Here is an 18,898-nt window from a genome sequence, read left to right as displayed (position 1 = left end):
TTTATTCCAATACATTCAGGCAGAAGGTTATTGCAATACACAAATGTCCTATCTGAATTATTATGTACCAAACAAGAGTGTATGATACAAGAACTATATTATACCAAAAAAGACATACAAATACTGCCTTATATCAAACACAAGCCTAAAGAAAGAATGGCTTATATTAAAGCAGGGCACTTAATAAATAAAAAATGCAGACCACAAAGAGGAGGTTATTGGAAACAGTATACCCATGGGACAATGAAATATTCTAAGCAATGAATGGCTGTTGGGACCAGTCCACTTGGAAAAGGAAAAAATGCAACAAGGTGAGAGGTTAGGTTACAGTATGAAAAAGTTAAAAGTTTGTTGTGTTTAACGACACCAATAGAGCACATTGATTTATTAATCATCAGCTACTGGATGTCAAACATTTGGTCATTCTTTTACTTGTAGTCTTAAGGGCCAGCTACACAATACGACAGAATCGGACCGAATCACTCGTACGAGTCAATCGGACCGATCGAATCGGACGTGTTACCACACAGCACTTGTCAATCGTACGAAACGTTACATCATTGAAAAAACACCCTTGCTGTAACCATGGTCAACAATGTTGTGTATTGATAAGAAGGCAGCTGTCGTAACATTTCTGTCTTTATATAAATGACTGGACACACCTGACAGAGTTGTGCCCCTGATACAACTCTATGACCTGTTGGGTCTGTGCCGACGACAAGCGATTTTTCCCCATTACACTCAGAACGTGGAGGTTATCTGTGCCATGATCTGATTGGTCAACGTCCCCAAACATCCCATTTAATTGTATGAAAATAGAACAGGTTCTAAACTTCGACTTATACGAGTGACTTGGGCCAATTCAATCGTATGACATGCCACACGTTACAATATGCTTGTTGGCATTGCAATCTGAGTCACTCGTATCGTGTAGCAGGGCCTTTAGAGGAAACTCTCCACATTTTTCCATTAGAAGCAAGGGATCTTTTATATGCACTTTCCCACGGCACATACCACAACCCTTTGATATACCAGTAATGGTGCACTGGTTGGGATGGGAAAAAAAACAATCAGAAAATAGTTCCATTGAGGAGGCTAGATCCTACGATGCAAGTCTCTCAGGCAAGAACTCTACTGACTGAGCTAGACAGCATGAGATGACATTAACATACCAAGATGTCCACCCATGGCATATTTGGCGGCGAGGTTGCTGTCGAGCAGTTTGTTGAGGGCTGCGTCGGTGAACGGACTCCGTCGTGTGCTAGAGAGCTGGATCTCCATCAGAATCTCCAACGCACTGCAACACAAATAGGAAATATATAGAGATTATTATACGAGCTTGTGTGATTTTACGAAAGAAGTGTCAGGATTTTTGTATTGCCCAAGCAAGAGCGAGGGAAATACATGAATCCTGACACGAGTTTCGTAAAATTAGTATGACTCACATGAGAGTGTAATACTTTCTTTATTATCCATATTATTATTGTTGTTTTCGTTATGAATAACAAGACCCAAATCAAAATGTTTCAGCCACAACTAGAAGGAGACAACGGAATTATGTCATATTTCAAATGCACAGTCTGATCTAGGATTGGAGAAGCAACGTCATGTTATAACGTCACTTCCCAAAATTACATCATTACACTTGTTATTACACGTGTGCTTTGTATGATTATTATTTACTCGGTTATGTTGAACCATATGGATAATAATGGCAGATCAGTACATGTTCAAAATGGTTATACAAATATTCAAACATAAATTTTAGCTTTTTAAATCTCAAAATGTTCTTTACTTTTCTTTATACTTTCATGGGCTTTGTAGTTCGTAAGATATTTCCTTTACTTTTTTCAGGTAAACTGCCTTTTGGTCCACCACAAACACCAAGATGACCATTAAACACACTTTAGATTTTCAAAACCTGATCACTTTAGAATCAATCGAAAATATTTATATTCCTTAATAACCAAGGTCAGTGCACATAATAGATGGCTGCTTTAGCAGATGATTAGCATGGTAGTGTGGTTATAACAAAGAAGAGTATTTAGGGGCTAAAAACTGACCCTAGTTTTGTCATCTCTGTGGCAGTCGCTGGGTCGACAGCACACATATTGATGGCCCAGGCTGCGTTTCTCCGGATCTCATCTTTGCCAGAATGTAACAATGTAACCAGAGGCTCCGCTCCACCTCCAAGACGAAACTGAAATACATTATCACGCACTGACATAAATGTAGGGTTTTTGTCTTTATAATCATCCCAAGTTGCAAATTTAAAAGTTGATGTAGATAGCAGTGCTGTAATATGTAAGTGTCCATTAGCATTTACAAACTATGAAGAGTCTACAGCAAGAAGACAATAAAAGATTATATTCAAAACAATAGGTTATATTCTGCTGGTTGCTTTGTTTTATGTAATTCTAATACAATGGTAGAAAAGTGAATTTAACACAGAAATCGACACAGCTGTAAGTCTATAGAACTCAACTGAATGTCAAGTTACAGATGTTAGTATGCTTCATTTAACATGTCATCACAGACCATGCCTATGTAGGATTGATTCTAATATAGGAAAAAGTTTGGCAACTATACCTCTGTTCTTGAATTGGAATCACATACAAAAGCAGAAACCGCTAGGGCTGCTTTGCTCTGGACAAATGTATTCCTGTAAAACAGAAGAAAAAACTCTGATTATTCTATTAGAATTAAAAGAAAAATTGATGGATTTGGGGAAATATAGCATGACAGTATCAACTAAGAACTTTTTGAGAACATTTATAGTAAGAAATGATACAAGCTTCATTTAATTACATCAAGGATGTTCCAGCCACGATTACTGGATGTGATCACATTTTAGAACCAATCACCGAGAGATTGAAATTATTTTAAAATTGACCGCAATTATTTTTTAGTTCATGCCAGATTGAACCGAAATAAATTACGTGCACACTGTATAACATCGCCTAATAACTGATAACTCATTTATTATCCTTTGTTTCTCAAATAGGTTAAAAAGAAAAAACAATATCTATAATATATGTAAAAAGAAATACTCTACTCACTTTGACCCAAACAGATCAGCAAGGGTTAGCTACCAGAGTTTATTCTTGTCCAAGAACCAGTACATACAAAAAGATAATACATTGCACTCACCCTGATTTGAGAGGGTCAATGAGGGCCGTTACAATCCCCTTGGCAAGCGCCTCAGTGCGAATCACTTCATCCGGGGCCATGTTGGTGAGAGCAGATGCTGCATTGCCCACAGCTTCCTCCCTCTGGCCTGACAGTATGTTGATCAGGGGTTCTACACCATTCAGGTTCATCACTTCTCTAGAAAATAATAAAATAACATGAATACAGGAGTGTTATATCTGAATAACAGCTTCCTCCCTCTGGCCTGACAGTATGTTGATCAGGGGTTATTTCTACACCATTCAGGTTCATCACTTCTCTAGAAAATAATAAAACACGATAACATGAAAACAAGTAGTGCTATATGAGAATAATAGCCTCAACCCTGTGGTCAATGCCATTCTGTTTCATTACTTCTTAACACAATAATAAAATAAGTGGTTGGGCTTGGGACAGAAAAATAATGACCGAGAGGTGAGATAAATCTAAGTAATGACAAGACATCTAGCATGATTCCAACTTACTGGCAGTTTGTGGAATTGGAACAAGTAAGATTTGCAAGAGCGAGTGTTGCAGCTTCTTTCAAATCTTCGTTTTCAGAGTTTAGCATCTTTATCAAGGGAGCGAACCCATCTGAAATAAAGCACATATGGATGTACATGTTATTATGATACCTAATTCAGGTACCGGGTATGATGCAAACTTGATGTTTTGGATATACCACTCAGATTTCAGGACTATTTGTTCAGAACAGATATTAGAGAGAAAAACAAGTCTCTACATAAGTTACTCTTGCTACTTAATTTTCAGTAACAGTTTTGGTTTTTTATTTGCAAAGTCATGTAAAACACCTACAAATCTAGCATTTTGCTGAATTCACTCAGTTTTTTAACAAATACTTGAATAATTTAATTTCGAATGTATGCCTCTTGTTAAAATACAAAGATGGAAAAGAAAATTAAAAAAAAAATTAAATTAATAAACAAGAAAAAACAACAACATACAACTCTAAGTATAAAAATTTAGCAACCCAGTCATTCAACTACAAAATCTCCCTATCTTGCTTGCCGACCACTCTGCCATCTTACCCCACTCTCTGATGGAGTCACGACTGGCCAGGTTCTCACACATGATGGCGATCGCCTCCGCCGCCGCACACTGAACTTCCTCTGCCTCGTGGGAAAGCAAGATAATCAACATCTTCTCACACTCCTGCTCATGGAGGATTTTCCGGTTTTCAACTGTACACACAAATTATAGCCATTGTTAAACACAAACGAATAAACAATTACATACTGACATATTGAAATGGGGACATAATGTTCTGTTGTTGTTTCTAAATCCATGAAACATAACGGTGAACCACTGTGATGTATCTTTGAACTTGAGCATGTATTCTGTCTGTTGAAAAGTGGGAGAATCATTAGTTTAATTTACATTAGAAGGTGTGTTCGAAACCCTAGTGGTATATGAGCACGTTAAACTAGTTACCTACCTACCTTACATTGGAAAGCATAAATGTGACATGATTCTATCATAATTAGCCTATAAAAGTATTATGAAAATCAATGTCACGGACTTTGTTCCATGACACACATAAATATTAACTTTTGGAAACAACCAGCAAAAACTGTTAGTGGTACTAGGTGTAGGATTGACAACCGTTTATAAATTGCATTACCTGAGGCAATGAAAACATGGTTACAGTATTACTCCTTAGATGATCAAGTGTCTACCACAATCTGAGGATTGAGTTGTAGAAGGTTCTTACCATTGCGTCCCGACCTGCCAATGGCCTTGGCTGCAAACTTCTTGACGTCTGGCAGTGTGGGTATCACCTGCTCACCCTGAGGCACCTCCTCTTTCTCCTCGTGTTTCTTGGCAGCTGAAACAAAGTCACGAGATGTTATACATAGAGACTATCTACGTGTCAACTAGCCTGAATACTCTGACCATAAGAAAGAAAGACAGACATTTGGACAGTTATCACACTCTCAATACTGTCAGAAAATAATGTATATCAAAACTGCGTAATCTGTGCCTCCCAAACGGTAGTCAAAGTATCCTGCTCTAATACAACAACAATCCTATGTTTGACATCAAATACCTTTACATCGATAATTTTCAAGTTCCCTGATAATAAATGTGTCACATATTAATCACTAATAAACACATAAACACACTACAGGAAGAAACCCGACAGCACCACCTTTCAATAATGTTCCGGTTGAATACATCCCATCACATCTCAGGTGACCAATCTACCATTGAGCTGCAGACAGCCTACCCTAATCAAGAGACACAGTATAACATTCCAAATGCAGATTGAAAATTGTCAGTTTAATAGTTATCACAACTGTCAACTAAAACTACTGTGTAAAAGTACATGTATAATACAGGCAAATAAAAATATCAAAATGACTCACATCCCTTTGCACTCTTCTTGCCCGCCCTGGAACCTCCCTTCTTGTCTGACTTCTTGGTCTCCTCTTCTGGGGGTGTCTGATCTGTGATAAGTGCAACCAACTTCTTCAAGCCACCTGACTCTTTCATTTGCTGCAATACATAAACAATACCAATTAACTACACACGGTTGATATTTTACCTATTAAAAACACAAGTAGTGAATTCTGTTTATGCTATAACATTTCTAAAATAACATTTTAATTGTATATTTAGTAAATCATGTGCAGTCCTAAAGTTGCCACTATCAGTAATATGATGTCATCATGATTACCATTAATGAAGTTTGATGTCATGTACTTTAACTAAATACAAAACATTTTACACTCAGGTAAACAAATTACCCATTGACAGCAAAAATTATCAACCAGGTTAATAAAGACAAATATAAAATGGGTTTATGACATGAATAATAGAAGTAAGTTATACAATAAAAATTCTTATTAACTTACACATTGACAATAATATATAATAACACAAAAATTCCATAAAATTGCATTTATTATTGAGGACTTAGGTCAAACAAATAAGCAGTCACACATAGATAAACAGACACAATTCAGAGATTTTTCTTATCTTATGTGTTTTTGGTCAATTACTCATATAAACTATAATGGTTTAAGACAAAAGTCCTGCATTTTACTTACTAACAGTATGCTTGAACTCTTTTTAATGATATCATTAAAAATAACCAAATAAAGTTAAAAATCAGATGAACTCACATCAAGACTTTCAATGTCTTCTAGCAAATTGGAAAGCACCATGACAACCATCACGTGAAGGTCATTCAACTCTGGACGTGCCAAGATCTCTAGTAACCGTGTCACGGTTTCCAGCTCACGGAGACGAGCTCGATTTTCACCTAAAAAATAATAAAACAAGACAAAATTTCACAGCTATCAGATACATCATTAAAACTACCTTAGCTATAAAATAAGTGAATAATGGCCACATTAAATCATGGATTACTTCTCCCCATTTCATTTCAGTGTGTGATTATATCTACTTGATATTTCCCACTCCAGCCAGTGCACCATGACTGGTACATCAAAGGCTGTGGTATGTGCTATGTGCTATCCTGTCTATGGGATGGTGCATATAAAAGATCCCTTGCTGCTAATCGAAAAGCATAGCCCATGAAGAGGCGACAGCGGGTTTCCTGTCTCAATATCTGTGTGGTCCTTAACCATATGTCCGACGCCATAACCGTAAATAAAATGTGCTGAGTATCTCATTAAATAAACCATTTCCTATATCTACTTACCATAAGGTTCAAATTTACTGTCCCTTGCATATACTATCTAGTTAGTCTACCCAGGTCAGAGGTTAATGGTTAGTTGCTAATGGTTAGTGTAAGAGAACAACCACAATTCTAGCATGTATACAGTCATTAATAAATTGAATCTGGGAACCAGAAATCTAATGAGTATACCTATAGCAGTGTGCTCCATTTTTTTATGAAATGAAGACAATATGCAAGATCCACATTTTTTAAATAGCATACATGTACATGTGATTTCTTGGTGTCTAGCAGAAAATTAATGGTACAATATGTGCCAAAAGTTTACATTTGAAGGACTAGCAGATTTTGGCAAACATGGCATCATGCAGTTTGTTTGCTGTTTTGTTTAACGACACCACTAGAGCTATTGGATGTCAAACATTGGGTAATTCTAACATGTAGTCATCAGAGGAAACCCACTACATTTTTCTTGATGCAGCAAGGGATATTTTATATGCATTTTCCAACAGACAGAAAGGCCTTTGACCTGTTGTGATGCACTGGTTGGAATGAGAAAAAGCCCAAACAGTTGAATGGATCCACCAAGGTGGTTCATCCTGCGACGCAAAGACCTCAAGCGAGCACTCAACCAACTGAGCTAAATCCCACCCTGGTATGATGAATGTGATTTTATAAATCACGAGGATGACATCAAGTTAAACTAGCAAAGTTTGGCACCAAGTTGGTGCAGATAATAAATACAATATTCTTATTTTATTTTTACCATCTGGCAATATAGTGACTATATCTATAGCTAATAAACATTTTGTCCTTTGGAAACAAAATTCTAGTGGTTACAGTTAATAAATTATCTTTACCGTCCTGTGAGGCCCTGTCAAGTGCAAGCAGTGCCAGTTTCTGTATGATGGAGTACTCTGATGCTAGCAACTGTAGCATAGGTCCAAGTCCTTCACACTCTCGGATAGCACCCCGCGTCTGGTATTCCTGAAATATCACATTACAAAAACGTAAATATATAATATATAGAATTTAATTATTTCACAGATAATTTTAAATATCAAATTTCAATTTCAGTGATTTAGTTTATTGTATTGGAGGTTGCATTTGGGATGGGCATGTGCGAAACCTCAGTAGTATATGAGCACGTAAAACTAGTTACCTTTAACCCTTATCCTGCCGCATTCTTTTTGCTAAATTTAAAGAATTTTCACCTGTTCTACATTTCTAGTAATTTTATTAAAATTCATGGACATTTTAACATGAAATTACACCCATATATACCATAATGATCCACCTACGTAATGATAGCATTTTGTAGATGGTTATTTTATTTATGTTACCATGGCAACAGCTGCAAATTTCAATATACAATTTTTTCATTAATAATTAAGAAAACATGAATAAAACACTACTATTTTTCTTTTAATTTAAGTGTATGCTGTGATTTATTAAGCATAGTGATTGATTTAAAGAAAAAATTAAGTAGACTGCCATTTTTTTTCAGAATAATAGGGTGCAATGCACATACTGTCATCAATGCTTTTTTGTAAATTATGAACATAATTTCCAACATTAACTATTATACATTTTTAGTAATATTATTAAAATCAGTTGACATTTCAGCATGAAATTACACACATATATACTAAGAATATCCACCTACGTAACGCTAACATTTTATAGTCAGTCATATTATTTATGTTACCATGGCAACAGCTGCAAATTTCAATATACCATATTTTCATTAATAATTATGAAAACTTTAATTAGAAACTAATATTTTTCTTTTAATTTAAGTCTATGCTGTGATTTATTAACCATACTGCTTGATGTAAACAAACAATTAAGTCGACAATCGTGTTTTTTCTGAAAAATAGGGTCAGATGCGCATTCGGCTATCAACGCATTTTTTGTAAATTATGAACATAATTTCCAACATTAACTATTATACATTTCTGGTAATATTATTAAAATCAGTTGACATTTCAGCATGAAATTACACACATATATACTAAGAATATCCACCTACGTAACGCTAACATTTTATAGTCAGTTATATTATTTATGTTACCATGGCAACATCTGCAAATTTCAATATACCATATTTTTATTAATAATTATGAAAACTTTAATTAAAAACTAATTTTTTTTTTTTAATTTAAGTCTATGCTGTTATTTATTAACCATACTGCTTGATGTAAAGAAAAAATTAAGTCGACAATCATGTTTTTTTCTGAAAAATAGGGTCAGATGCACATTCAGCTATCAACGCATTTTTTGTAAATTATGAACATAATTTCCAACATTAACTATTATACATTTCTGGTAATATTATTAAAATCAGTTGACATTTCAGCATGAAATTACACACATATATACTAAGAATATCCACCTACGTAACGCTAACATTTTATAGTCAGTTATATTATTTATGTTACCATGGCAACACCTGCAAACATCAATATACCATATTTTCATTAATAATTATGAAAACTTTAATTAAAAACTAATTTATTTTTTAAAATTTAAGTCTATGCTGTTATTTATTAACCATACTGCTTGATGTAAACAAAAAATTAAGTCGACAATCGTGGTTTTTTCTGAAAAATAGGGTCAGATGCGCATTCGGCTATCAACGCATTTTTTGTAAATTATGAACATAATTTCCAACATTAACTATTATACATTTCTGGTAATATTATTAAAATCAGTTGACATTTCAGCATGAAATTACACACATATATACTAAGAATATCCACCTACGTAACGCTAACATTTTATAGTCAGTTATATTATTTATGTTACCATGGCAACATCTGCAAATTTCAATATACCATATTTTTATTAATAATTATGAAAACTTTAATTAAAAACTAATTATTTTTTTTAAATTTAAGTCTATGCTGTTATTTATTAACCATACTGCTTGATGTAAAGAAAAAATTAAGTCGACAATCATGTTTTTTTCTGAAAAATAGGGTCAGATGCACATTCGGCTATCAACGCATTTTTTGTAAATTATGAACATAATTTCCAACATTAACTATTATACATTTCTGGTAATATTATTAAAATCAGTTGACATTTCAGCATGAAATTACACACATATATACTAAGAATATCCACCTACGTAACGCTAACATTTTATAGTCAGTTATATTATTTATGTTACCATGGCAACACCTGCAAATGTCAATATACCATATTTTCATTAATAATTATGAAAACTTTAATTTAAAATTAATATTTTGCTTTTAATTTAAGTCTGTGGTGTGATCTATTAACCATACTACTCGATTTAGAAAAAGAATTAAGTAGGCAGCCAATTTTGTTTTGAATAATAGGGTCAAATGCACATACTACCATCAACGCATTTTTGTAACTTGTGGACGTTGTGTCCAACATTACCTAGACACTAAAAATATGTATACTATCTCTATATCTTTATACATCTTTGTCAAATGACACAAGATTTCAAAAAAGATATATGCCCTTTCACTTCCTGTCATTTTCAAATGAACATTATTAATTCTGTTACCATGGTAACCAATGCAAAAAGAGGAACCGTTTCCCATATGAAATGTTTTAAATGAATTTATTTGTATACAAATCACTGTATAATGATGTAATAATAAGCTCCCAGCTGTTTACAAGAGAAGGGTGAAAATTGTGAATTCTGTTACCAAGGTAACCAATGCAAAACAGAAAACAAATTTCAAAAAAATATCATTTTCAAGGACTGAGAAAAAACAACAATGTATAGTGACATAATTGTACTATGCCTGTAGAAAAGATATATGAAGCTTATTAATTCTGTTACCATGGTAACCAGTTCAAAACTATACGTTACCATGGTACCCAGATCGAAACTGTTACCATGGTAACCAATGCAAACTATTGGTTACCATGATAAGGTATGTAAAACTGAAAACTATTTGCTGTGCGCATGCAACTTTTGGGTCATAAGGTCAAAAGTAAAGGACACCAGTAATCAATCATTTGAGGGTACTTGAAAACTCCAGATCATAACTGCCGCTACTAGGTGGTTATGGGGTTTAGAATCTTTTTAAATTGGACACTGCATTTCATGTACAAACTTTAAGCAGCATCTATCTTACTATAATCGTTCTAAAAATTATTAAAACGTATCCATTAATTCCCAAGATTTTAGGGTACATAATTTTACCCTTCATACCCTCTGGCAGAAACCCCGGACACTGATATTAGAATAATAGAAATAGTAAAAAGGATTTTATGCATTTCAGTAATTTATTGTGACACAAGATACTTGCAATAGTGCTTCACACGGTCACAATTGTAAAAAAAAGAAAAATGTCCATTCATCTAAAAAATGTTTTAAACCCAAAGAAACAAACATCAACATGTGAGCCCTAATTAAAATTTAATATGTACCGTATACATAATGTGTATCCAGAGTTAAACACTGCATGATACAAAATAGATCTAAACAGTCACCTGAGTAAATTGCTGACCACAACTACCAAACACATGGAGTTCAGAGCACCCATTTTCCTAGGGGGATTGAAATGACCAAATTCATGGTTTTCGGTTTTCCATGGGTGAGAGCAACTACCTGAGAGCAACTACCAAATAAATTTGGTTGGAAATGGTCTAGTATTTCTGAAAACATAATAGTTTAAATGCATTTGTGTATATGATAGATGGTTTAATGAATTTGTCTCCTACCTGAGGTGGGGGGGGGGGGGGGCAGGGGACACAACATTAACGAAATTCGCAAAATTGATATTTGTATGGTATTCCTGGACACGACAATTGGCTTAATTTTCCCCTATTTGTGCCCCACCCTTAGGAGAGGGGTAGAATGACCAAATTCACAAGGAGATGAACTCCATCCCCACCTAGGGGACATTCACAAGTTATATACACTGGCCATCTATTTGCCTTTATATATTATTTGAATACTATCCAGGTATAGCATTTCTGGCAAATGAGCTGGCCTAAAACCTTTTCACCATGTATTTCCATCATTTTACTCTGACACAACATTAGTTGTAATCCATGTAAAAATATGTAGTGATTCATTTGCAACCCTATATAGCTGTTCAGGGCTGTAACTAGGATTTAAACAATGAACCAATGAGCATGGAAGGTGCAAGACACCATTTTGCGGTCATTTCAGGGAGGTTACATACTTAAAACATCAGTATCAATAAACTATTTTTCTATTATTTTACACACACCCCACACCCCCCAGTAGTAAAGCTAATATGAATAATTGTTGTTATCCAGATTCAGGGATTTTCGTTCAACTCTGGCAGAAATCTGCCTGCATCCCCAACAAAAATGAGAGCCCGTACGCTTAGGCCTATGCATTAAATAATTTGTTTAACGATTTTTTAGACAAAAACAATGTTTCGGGTCGTTGCCTACACAACAGTGTCCGCCCTGCTAAAGTATGTGGTATTTTTTTCTTTTTAATTGTTATTTTAAAAAATTTAGTTATCACCGTATTTTTTAAATAAAAAACATGATTACTTACTCTGAATCTATTGCAAACCATTATCCTACTGTAATTTTCACATTTCATATAGGTCCATACAGTTAACCGCACGATTTTTGAGGGGTGTTGCGTAACACGAAAAAGGACCGCGTCGATGTTCTAAAAAACGGACGATAACTGTTGCATGGAAAATAAATTTGACCTCGCGGTGAGGGTGTGTATACCCCCGACGCATCCACACCAATTGGTACCATACAGGCCTGATGCACTAATCATAAGCGTACGGGATCCCGTTTTGTTTTGTAGGGGTGGGAGAGGAAGAAGGGCAGGCTAATTTGTGCCCGAATTAAACGAAAATACCACCAACTAAAAAACTACATTTATTAGTTTTAGCGTTACTGCCAACCAGCTATATATAATATAGGGTTTCAAACGAAGCACTACACAATTTTACATGGATTTAATTACAACTAGTATTGTGGGAGAAATGTTGGAAATACTAGTACATGATGAAAAGGTTTCAGGCCAGCTCAATTTGCCCGAATGTCTCTGTCGTATTCGCCCGAATGTCTCTGTCATATTCGCCCGAATTTTAGATTTTGGTACTAATAAATTTATCAAAATACAATAGATCCAACAGTGCAACACAACTACAGTTTACCTCATGATGATTAATTTATCTTTATAACATTTGCAGATGTGTGTGCAGGGAATGGGTCGACCCCCCCCCCCCCCTTTTCGGTCCCTGCTCGAGCAGATTAAAAAAACAAAAGCAAATTCAATACATATTCCGGCGGAGCATTACAGAAATCCCCTATAAATTTCGCTTTCCAGACACCCCTACCTAAAATCCCAGCACACATGCCTGATTTTTTAAAAATTGTCATCCACCATACAACATTATTACAAAACATTCACTGCTTATATACGCTTATTCATAAAAAGCCATGCACGGCGCCCCCCCCCCCCCACCACACACACACACACACAAAATCCTTGGATCCGCGACTGGTACAGTATATTACATGCTTTAATCTATTTCAATAATAAAAAAGAAAAAACCGGTGGCGCCACATAATTATGTGTGACACGCAACGAGAATGTTTTGTGATTGGTTATTGAAAATAATGTAGGTCAAGGTATTCTCCAGACTACTTCAGCAAATATTCGTAACCTATCGTTTGTAATTCATTTTTTAAAAATGATAACAAATATATATCCACTCAGTAGTGATTAATACCAATGTGAATGTTGAAAAGGAAAAACTGGCAGAAAAACAACACAACAAAACAACGACGAACACCGAGCACATGTGCGTATTCGATCATTTAGTCGACTAACTGTTCAAGCAAACATAGCTAGTTAGAATATCGTCTGCTGTAGTATAAGTAACCACGTTGTAATTATTAATGAAAACAGTTAGCAGCACATGCAAGCAATGTGTACTACTGCTGTCAAATTGTATGGCGGGAAATGTGCTGTCACATGACCTGTTGTTTATAAATAGAAATAGGGAAATGGCACTTTTCGATGACTGTTTATGCCGTCGGATTACAATTATTTGATTGTGTTTGTACCTTTTTTAGGCATTAAAAGTGATACTTGTTCTATTTTAATGCAACTGTCATAATGTAGTTCATATATAATAGTATATTATGACAAATTTGTAGAGATAAAAGAAACCGCTACCAAAAAACCAAGAAACAATAACAAACAATAGCACGCGCCATTTGACGGGTCATTTTTGTTTTCAAAAAAACATAAGATGTACAACAGCAATTTAGCAAATATTTGGATATGTCATTCTAAGACTATTTATTGACATTTTCTTACTTTGTTTTTGACAAAAATGTCAACAATTAATTTAGAAAACGATTTTTAAATGAAAACAATGCAAAGTGACGTCATTGTGATGACGATTGACGTGTATACACGTCAACGGCAGGAAACGGGTTAATTTGAATTTATAAATGTTTAGCAAAATATCATTCAAAACTCTTATCAATAATTAATCATGAAATATATTTGACTGTGATTGTTTTTGACAAAAACAATGAGAATTAATTGATTGCATCCACTTAAAATAATGGTGAAGACTGCTAACTAAAATAGTCAAGTATTATATTCATATCTTAAAAATATCATTATGGGCTTAACCACAAATCTATGTTCATATCTGTATAAACCTACCAGAAGCATTTGTGCAAGGGCCTCGATGGAATTTTTCTGAACGTCTGGATCAGTTGACGAAAGACAACGCACAAGAGCCTCAACTCCTCCATGTTCAAAGATGGCTACCTTGCTGGTGAATTCTTTGGCAAAGTAAGAAAGGGCAAGGGCAGAGAACTCATGCACTACTGTCTCTTCTGGAAATGCAAATAATTCATGAAATAAATGCATTATCATTTCAACAAATATATATTTATATTTGAACTAGCAAGTATAATAACACCTTAAAGTTTTACATTCATAATATGTATTAATTAATAAAACAGTGCTGGTAGTATAGTCTGCCATTTACAAAATGGAATGTCACTTTAAATGGCAATAAAAGATGAGAATTTTGTTTAATGACAATCTTACACAGTATTTATTAAGTTGTTATTAGGCATCTAACAAATAGCAGTCTTCGCTAGGAAAGGCTAGTGTTCACTCACACTCTCCTTCATACTTGACTGGAATGTTTTAGAGAGCAGAATATTCATTGCCTTGCAATAACATTTTCAATAAATTTCATTTGAAACTTTATGTTATTGTGTACCTCGAACCATTTCAGGAGAGTGCTCTTCAGCACACCTTGATTTTGCTCATGGCAAAGACTGTATGTGAAACAAAGTATGGGTTATTCTTCCAAATAGCAGCAGGTTTACATCTTTTATATGCACTTTTCCCAAAAGAGGAAAAAAAAACAAAGAGTATAACCTTTGACATACTTGTTGAAACTAGAAATACAACAGCAGTTCCACAGAGGAGATCGATCCCATGACCCACTGTACCTCAGGGAACTACTTTACCACTGATCCAATATTACATTATTTAACAGTTACCCTCTGGTTGAAGTAGGTTCACAAATGTTGGTATGGATTCCTCACGTTTTCTCAAAAGTTTTCTTACATCAGCTGCAAATGTCAAATAAAGTTGAATAAAGTTGCACATTAATTCTGACTTGTTTAAAGAAAAATGGAATAATTTTAATATTTACCATAAAAGATATCCAATCTAGAGAATATTTTTACTGGAATTAAAATAATACATTCAACAAGCATTGTTCAATAAATTCCAAGATGAAAGATTTTTTTCAAATATGGAAACAAGACAACAATGCATCGGTATCAAAATGGGTTTTGATTCATATACCTTGTATATGGCTATTGAATGTCAAACATTTGATAATTCTGACAGTCTTAGAAAGAAAACCCGCTACATTTTTCCATTAGTTGCAGGGGATGTTTTATATCCACCATCCCACAGACAGGATAGCACATACAACGTCCTTTGATATACCAGTCATGGTGGACTGGCTGGAATGAGAAATAGCCCAATGGGCCACTGACGGGGATCAATCCTAGACCGACTGTACATCACACGAACACTTTACTATTGGGCTACATCCCACCCCTAACAGAGAGATAAGTCTCAGTTCAAGAAAACGCATTTCATCTGACAACTTACGACTAGCACACATTATTCCTAGACACATGCAAGAGTTGCGCCGGACAATACGGTCTTCACATGACATCAGTTTTAACAGTGGGTCCACAGCATCTAGGTCCAAGAGTACCTTCTTGTTAACATCACCTACAACACAACAGTTCACTGATAAAAAAAAACCCCACTGAATATGGATACGTGTTTAATGACCAGCTATTCCCATATATTTAATAATGATGAAATGCTTAGATGTGATATGTATATATTCTACTTTTAAATATGAGTAACATTAAAATATACTAATTATTACACTGTTAATCATAATCATATAAAAACTATTGTAGTTCATATTTATTCATGTCCAAATTCAATTGATTACCATTAAAACTAATTTCAAATAAATCAACTACTCTGCTAGATTTTTTTTTTTTTTAAATGAGCCTGAGTATGATATTCATTCACTAATAGTTGATGGTGTCTCATCACTAGAGACAAAATACTGCATTATATTTCTATGGTGATTGTTAGCTGTACATTATAAACTTGTAATTTTGTACAGGCAAAATAAATAAAAACAATTTTTTTTAAACATAACATTGGTTCATTCAAACAATAAAACAATTGCAAAATAACTAAAGCCATATAAAATAAATGTTAGATTTTTTTTCCAATGTTTGTTTTAACATGCATGGGGCCAACATTTTATTTTTTATTTTTTATTTTCAGGATACTGGACATTTTTATGCCACACACTTGAGAAAAAAAAAGGTTTTGGCCAGTGAAAACAAAATGGGGGTGGGTCTTTATTCTTGGGGTGGGCAGGGATGAATATCTAGAATTGATTTTATTATGGCCTAATGGACGTTTCACTTACTTTTATCTACAAACTTGTATATTGCCTCACAAGCCTTGGCCTGCACATCCTCCTCTGGACTGTGGAGCATAAGAACAACAGTGGCAGCCTGTCTGCTCTCCACCAGTAATGGATCAAACTAGAACATAAAACATTTATTACTTAGAAACTTCACAGAACAGGTTTTTTAATAACTGCAGTATAAAAATTTATTTTATAATTATATGTCCACAACAGACATGTACAGGACAAAACATTCTGAAATAAAGATAAGGTATATTGGTCAATATATTGTTATGTTGAATTTGCTTCGGTGAAACATAATTATAGGAACATTGCTGATCTATATCTTTATTAGTCTATTAAAATTTACGTAGTAATGAGCAATTACAATAATACGAACCACATCATCTGGAGGTGCCTTTTTATCTTCCTTTATTTTCTTCCCCATTGTCACTCTAAAAAAATTACCGTAAATATGACATAATAATTTGAATAGCAAAACATAATATATCACAACAAGATTAACAAAAATAAAATGTTATAACAGCATACTAATTAATTTAAAGTAACAAACCCCAGTTTTTAAATGCTATGGCATATTTTTCACTATTAAAGCTGCTTTTGATAATTGAATTAGACATTGCTTAGAGTTTGTTTAGATTATCCATTTGCATATATCCAAAATGTTTCTGGTCATCTTGGTTTCTAATACCATGAAATGGATTTTTCATATTTTTAAAAATGCACATACCTCTGAGAAGTAACGGTTATGGAGACAAGATTTAGTCTATATTTTACGGGTATTTCTTATTTCAACATCACATATTTTTGTTTCACACTTTGGTAACTTTATCCAAATGTGTTACAGATTTGTAGATTAACCAAACTTAGGGAAACTAGGGTCTGCAACTTTAATTGAAGCAAATATTATGTATTTAACAAACTGTTCTGCAAATGTGGAAACTACACACACACACAGACACAAAGTTCTTCTTAGATCTATTTTTTTTTACAATCAACACAAATATGTTATAATATTGTTTATTTGGGTTTGTTTAAAAAAAATTACCAATACTACATAAGGGAACGAATTTAGGTTACAAACGAAATTACAATGCTTGACAACATATATTTAATTTAATTGCATTTAAAACAAAATTATTAACCAACGATAATAGAAACACTTAACTATATCCTATGTGTTGTACGCAATTCCAAAAAAGCAATGATAATTCTGTAATATTTTCATTTAAGGTACTACATAGCAGACGATGTTTTAAGACATCTCTGCATAACAACGTCCAGTTTAGACCAAATCACAGATTAATGTCCCCGGTTTCTGACTTAACATAAAATGTATCTTTAAAAGGACAACAACAGTAGATACGCATGTTTTAGTATTGGCAATCAAGATATAGACACAGGTATAATTTTATCCATACCGAAATAAAACTCAACAAATGCACATACAACTGGAAGCACAAATACAGTTGATGTTCTGTTGCTATATGACGTTTTAATTTGTGTGTTCCGTCTAAATCAAAATACTATACGTTAAACAACTATATGTTACTTGTAACCAAACTAGGCAGTCAGCGTTTTGCTTTATTAATAAACAACTCATAAATTACCAGCAACAACAAACAATTTTTTTTTATCAACTATCAATGTTGGTCATTCAACCAAAATATTATCAATATGACGACCAAATTATAATCACTAGGTTTATTAGAATAGATTTGTTAATCGCATAGCTTCCTAGTACTTAGGCCTACGGTAAGTTGTACGTTCATTTAGAACACTTCCTCACGAAATATATGTTCATATTAAAGAAAATATTACCAATACAATGGTTGTATATGGCTATAATAAATTAACTGAATATTTCTGTCATTTATTAAATTAAAAATACACTTTGTGGTAAAGTTGATTTTATTTTCCTCTTACTTTAAAAATTTATAAGAAAAACAGGGAAGTAGAAACCAAGAGCGGAGTGCACACGTGCCCCATTTGAGTACAGGAATGTACCTTTTTTGGCCCTACTGTATATAAATAAAGATAAAAATACTCTATA

The 18,898-nt window shown here is 33.9% G+C and overlaps 1 protein-coding gene across 2 annotated transcripts in view; it reads right to left on the bottom strand.

Moving 5' to 3' along the window:
* Positions 1-18,345, bottom strand: part of LOC121375245 (armadillo repeat-containing protein 3-like) — a 29,441-nt gene extending 11,096 nt beyond the window's left edge. For both annotated transcript variants that reach the window (XM_041502574.1, XM_041502575.1), the window contains exons 1-16: positions 18,267-18,345; positions 17,225-17,279; positions 16,843-16,960; positions 15,990-16,115; positions 15,365-15,436; positions 14,508-14,683; positions 7,693-7,819; positions 6,315-6,454; positions 5,556-5,685; positions 4,901-5,014; positions 4,218-4,370; positions 3,654-3,762; positions 3,151-3,327; positions 2,590-2,662; positions 2,064-2,200; positions 1,173-1,297 (exon numbers count right to left, since the gene is read on the bottom strand). In XM_041502574.1, coding sequence (XP_041358508.1) covers positions 1,173-1,297; positions 2,064-2,200; positions 2,590-2,662; positions 3,151-3,327; positions 3,654-3,762; positions 4,218-4,370; positions 4,901-5,014; positions 5,556-5,685; positions 6,315-6,454; positions 7,693-7,819; positions 14,508-14,683; positions 15,365-15,436; positions 15,990-16,115; positions 16,843-16,960; positions 17,225-17,272 — 1,825 coding nt within the window. In that variant the 5' untranslated portion in view covers positions 17,273-17,279; positions 18,267-18,345. The remainder of the gene's footprint in view (positions 1-1,172; positions 1,298-2,063; positions 2,201-2,589; positions 2,663-3,150; positions 3,328-3,653; positions 3,763-4,217; positions 4,371-4,900; positions 5,015-5,555; positions 5,686-6,314; positions 6,455-7,692; positions 7,820-14,507; positions 14,684-15,364; positions 15,437-15,989; positions 16,116-16,842; positions 16,961-17,224; positions 17,280-18,266) is intronic.
* Positions 18,346-18,898: the final 553 nt, after the last annotated feature.

This window comes from Gigantopelta aegis, chromosome 6 (genome assembly GCF_016097555.1).
Source record: "Gigantopelta aegis isolate Gae_Host chromosome 6, Gae_host_genome, whole genome shotgun sequence".
NCBI lineage: Eukaryota > Metazoa > Mollusca > Gastropoda > Neomphalida > Peltospiridae > Gigantopelta > Gigantopelta aegis.
This window is presented reverse-complemented; position numbering and strand designations above follow the sequence as displayed.